Here is a 3,690-nt window from a genome sequence, read left to right on the forward strand (position 1 = left end):
CATCACAGCTCACAGCAACCTCCAACTCCTGGGCTCAAGCGAGTCTCCTGCCTCCGCCTCCCAAGTAGCTGGGACCACAGGCGCCCGCCACAATGCGCAGCTATTTTTTTTTGGTTGCAGCCATCGTTGTTTTGGCGGGTCCGGGCTGGGGATTCGAACCCACCACCTTAGGTGTACGTGACTGGCGCCTTAGCCGGTTGAGCTATAGGCGCCTAGCTGTCATAGTTTCATTAAAAACAAACTTTTTTACCATAGATTATTTTAGCTTATTTCCCCAAATAGTATCAATAATCATGGCTTTATTACTATAATTATTTTTTGTGACCAGTTCCACCTAGTGTTTAGAAAAACCAAACAATTCAACTTGTTATTCAAACAGAATAAACCTATTCAAATTCTTTAATGCTTCAAAAATAGTCGGACATGAAGAAGGAGTGGGTTGGGGTTGGTGGTTGGCCAAAAACTCCACCTCTTTGGACAACTTCCCACTTCGTTGCAGAATGGGACATGTCCTAGCTACTATGCTACAAAGAGGCCGTGATGAGCTGTTACCCTTCAGTGAAGTCCTCATCTACAGTCATGGCATCTACTGCAAGATTGTCATGTCCTTTCAAGATAACAGTAAATATGAGAGTTGTTGATAAGGTCATCAAATCATCTTATCTCTTTTCTCCATAGGCTGAATGTGGAAGTAACTTTCCTCAAGTTGTTGGTTCACTATTACTTTCTCCTGGTGGTCCTAAGTTTATTCATCTGATGTATCATTTTGCAAGATTTGTTGCAATAAAATATATTAAAACCAAATCTGAAAGTAAGTTAATTTTATAGCAGAATTTTTTGATTCTTAAATTTTAATTGTTCTTTACAATTTTAAAATCAAGAGGTTTTAATAAAGCAAGGTGTGTTAAAACATTAATCTCGAAAATAGTTAATATTCTGCTTGAACTGTAGTTTGAAATCTTTTCATAATGAACTTAAGTTACTTTTTACCTTATTATTATCTTCTAATATAGGGGTTGAGAAGCGCTTTCTATATAAGGCCAGGTAGTATTTTAGGATTTGTGGACCACATTTAGGGTCTCTGTTACACATTCCTCATTTTGCTTTTATAATCCTTTAGAAATGTAGAAACCATTCCTGCCTTGCTAGAATCACAGAAATAGCCAGAAGACCAAATTAGACTTGCAGGTTGTGATTGGCCTCTAATACATTGTGTTAACTGCTGTGTTGAATATGTTTGAGATTTATTTTGGTTATAAGCAATGTATTGGAAAATTGTCTGTTAAAGTAATTTGAGTTACTAGTTCATAGAAACAAAAAATTGGATATTAAAGCTAACACTTGAAAGATTGCTATTTGTAGTTTATTAAGTATGCTGCTGTATTTAATTGTGTTTTGCTAATAAAACATGGAAAGGAAAATGACAGAAAAGTTGAAGTGCTAAACCCCATTCATCTTCCAAAGTCCTGAGACAATAGTCGTCATCTTAGTTTATTTCCTTTTAGTTTTTTTTTTTTAAGTGTGTATATTATACATTATCATGGATCAAAAATCAAACGTTGAAAAGCCTATCTTCCACCTCTGTTTGCTACCTAGGTTTTCTTTGCAGCAGCAACATTGTAGTCAATAATACAAGCAAATATATATACAGTAGAACCTCTCTGTACATTGACCACCAAAGGACTGTGACAAACTGGTCAACATATGGAGGTGGTCACCATAAGGAACTAGGTCTGCTGTACTGATACATGTATGTGGTATATGTCCAGTCTATGAAAATTAGGTCAGTTTAAGGAGGTGGTCAACATAGGGAAGTGGTCATCTGTGGAGGTTCTCTTGGGTATAAATCCTGAAAACATGGTTTGCTTGGTCAATGGAGCTTTGGTTTGTAATTTGCTAGTCATTACTACCTTATTTTTTTAGAATTTGGGCAGTCGACACTTGCATCACCCGCGTATGAGTGTGTTTCTCAGAGGCTAATCAACATGTGATGTGATCAGATATTTCTATCTTTTCAGTTTGGTAGTTAAAATGGAATCTCTGTGTAATTTCAGTTTATATCATTCTTATTTAATTAGTGAGGTTGAAAATTATTTCATATATTTCAGAGCAGTTTGTAGTCTTTTTGTATTCTATGGTCATTACCTTTAATTCATTTTTCTCTTAAGTTATTGGCCTTTTTCATTTCTAGGAACTTCTATTCTTTTTGTGATGTGACATGTAAAAAACCTTTTCTTCCAGTTTATCTTCTATGCATGATTTTAAAAAACAGGCATGTGATCCTGCTTTGTAAACATTTGCATATTTTAAACTGAATGCTAATGACAAGGAATTTTTTACATCCTCTGTTAGTAGATGATCTACCCCACTATAACCCTACCTTTTTGATATGAAATATTTGTGTTGGGATTTAATAAGAGTTTTATTGTGTATAAGGTTTTTAAGCATGGATATTCTTACTTTTTTTTTTTTTTTGGAGACAGAGCCTCAAGCCGTCCCCCTGGGTAGAGTGCCGTGGCATCACAGCTCATAGCAACCTCCAACTCCTGGGCTCAAGCGAGTCTCCTGTCTCCACCTCCCAAGTAGCTGGGACCACAGGTGCCCGCCACAACACCTGGCTATTTTTTTGGTTGCAACCATCGTTGTTTGGCGGGCCTGGGCTGGATTCGAACCCGCCACCTTAGGTGTATGTTGCTGGCGCCTTAGCCACTTGAGCCATAGGTGCCGAGCCTATTCCTACTTTTGATGTAAAGCAATTCCAGTCAATATGTTCAGTCTATAAGTGACTTCTGAATTTTGTGAACTCATTTCCTGTTAAATATTCAGAAATTATGGTGGTCCCTTTGGGGTAATGTTAGGACTTGAATGAACAATGTTAAATGCAGTGTCCAGACTATCCATATTTTTATTATGTTGAGCCATGTTAAATTAGGATTTATTACATTTTTTAGAGGTGAAAAGCTGGACTCAGTTGTTTACATGGATTGTTCTCAGGGTCTACTTTGGTCATTAGTAACATAGCCAAGAATTGCTTGAGAAATGGAGAATGGTTTTATTTGGTTGTCCTGTCCTGTTGGTCTTACTAGGAGGAAGAGTAAGCTGATGGCAGCGATGGAGGTGATAATGATCTTTCACCTCATCTCTTTGAATTGACTTTCTTACTTTTTTTTTTTTGAGACAGAGCCTCAAGCTGTTGCCCTGGGTAGAGTGCTATGACATCACAGCTCACAGCAACCTCCAACTCCTGGGCTTAAGCGATTTTCTTGTCTCAGCCTCCCAAGTAGCTGGGACTACAGGTGCCCACCACAATGCTCGGCTATTTTTTGGTTATAGTTGTCATTGTTGTTTTGGCAGGCAAGGGGTGGATTTGAAGCCGCCAGCTCTGGTGTATGTGGCTGATGCTTTAGCCACTTGAGCTAGGTTCTGAGCCTCTTTCTTTGTTTTTAAAAGATCTTTTTTAGGAAACATAGTAGCTCATGTGTAATAATGTATTTGTTCATGGATATTTCACATTGGAATAATAAGAATTATTTTGAAAAGATGGGTCCTGGAAATTTTTAATTATGTAAAACAATTCAACTTTCTTTTTTTTTAGTTTTGGTTGGGGCTGGGTTTGAACCTGCCACCTCCACATATGGGGCCTGCGTCCTACTCCTTTGAGCCACAGGCGTTACCATCTTTTTTTTTTTT

General features: G+C 37.7%; 1 protein-coding gene across 1 annotated transcript in view; it reads left to right on the forward strand.

The window, feature by feature from the left end:
- Positions 1–3,690, forward strand: part of HAUS6 (HAUS augmin like complex subunit 6) — a 46,757-nt gene that overhangs the window by 11,492 nt on the left and 31,575 nt on the right. Inside the window, exon 3 of the mRNA XM_023508931.1 lies at positions 679–811. Within this exon, the coding sequence (XP_023364699.1) occupies positions 679–811 (133 nt within the window). The remainder of the gene's footprint in view (positions 1–678; positions 812–3,690) is intronic.

This window comes from Otolemur garnettii, unplaced genomic scaffold (genome assembly GCF_000181295.1).
Source record: "Otolemur garnettii isolate 467f Iridium unplaced genomic scaffold, OtoGar3 scaffold00006, whole genome shotgun sequence".
Lineage (NCBI taxonomy): Eukaryota > Metazoa > Chordata > Mammalia > Primates > Galagidae > Otolemur > Otolemur garnettii.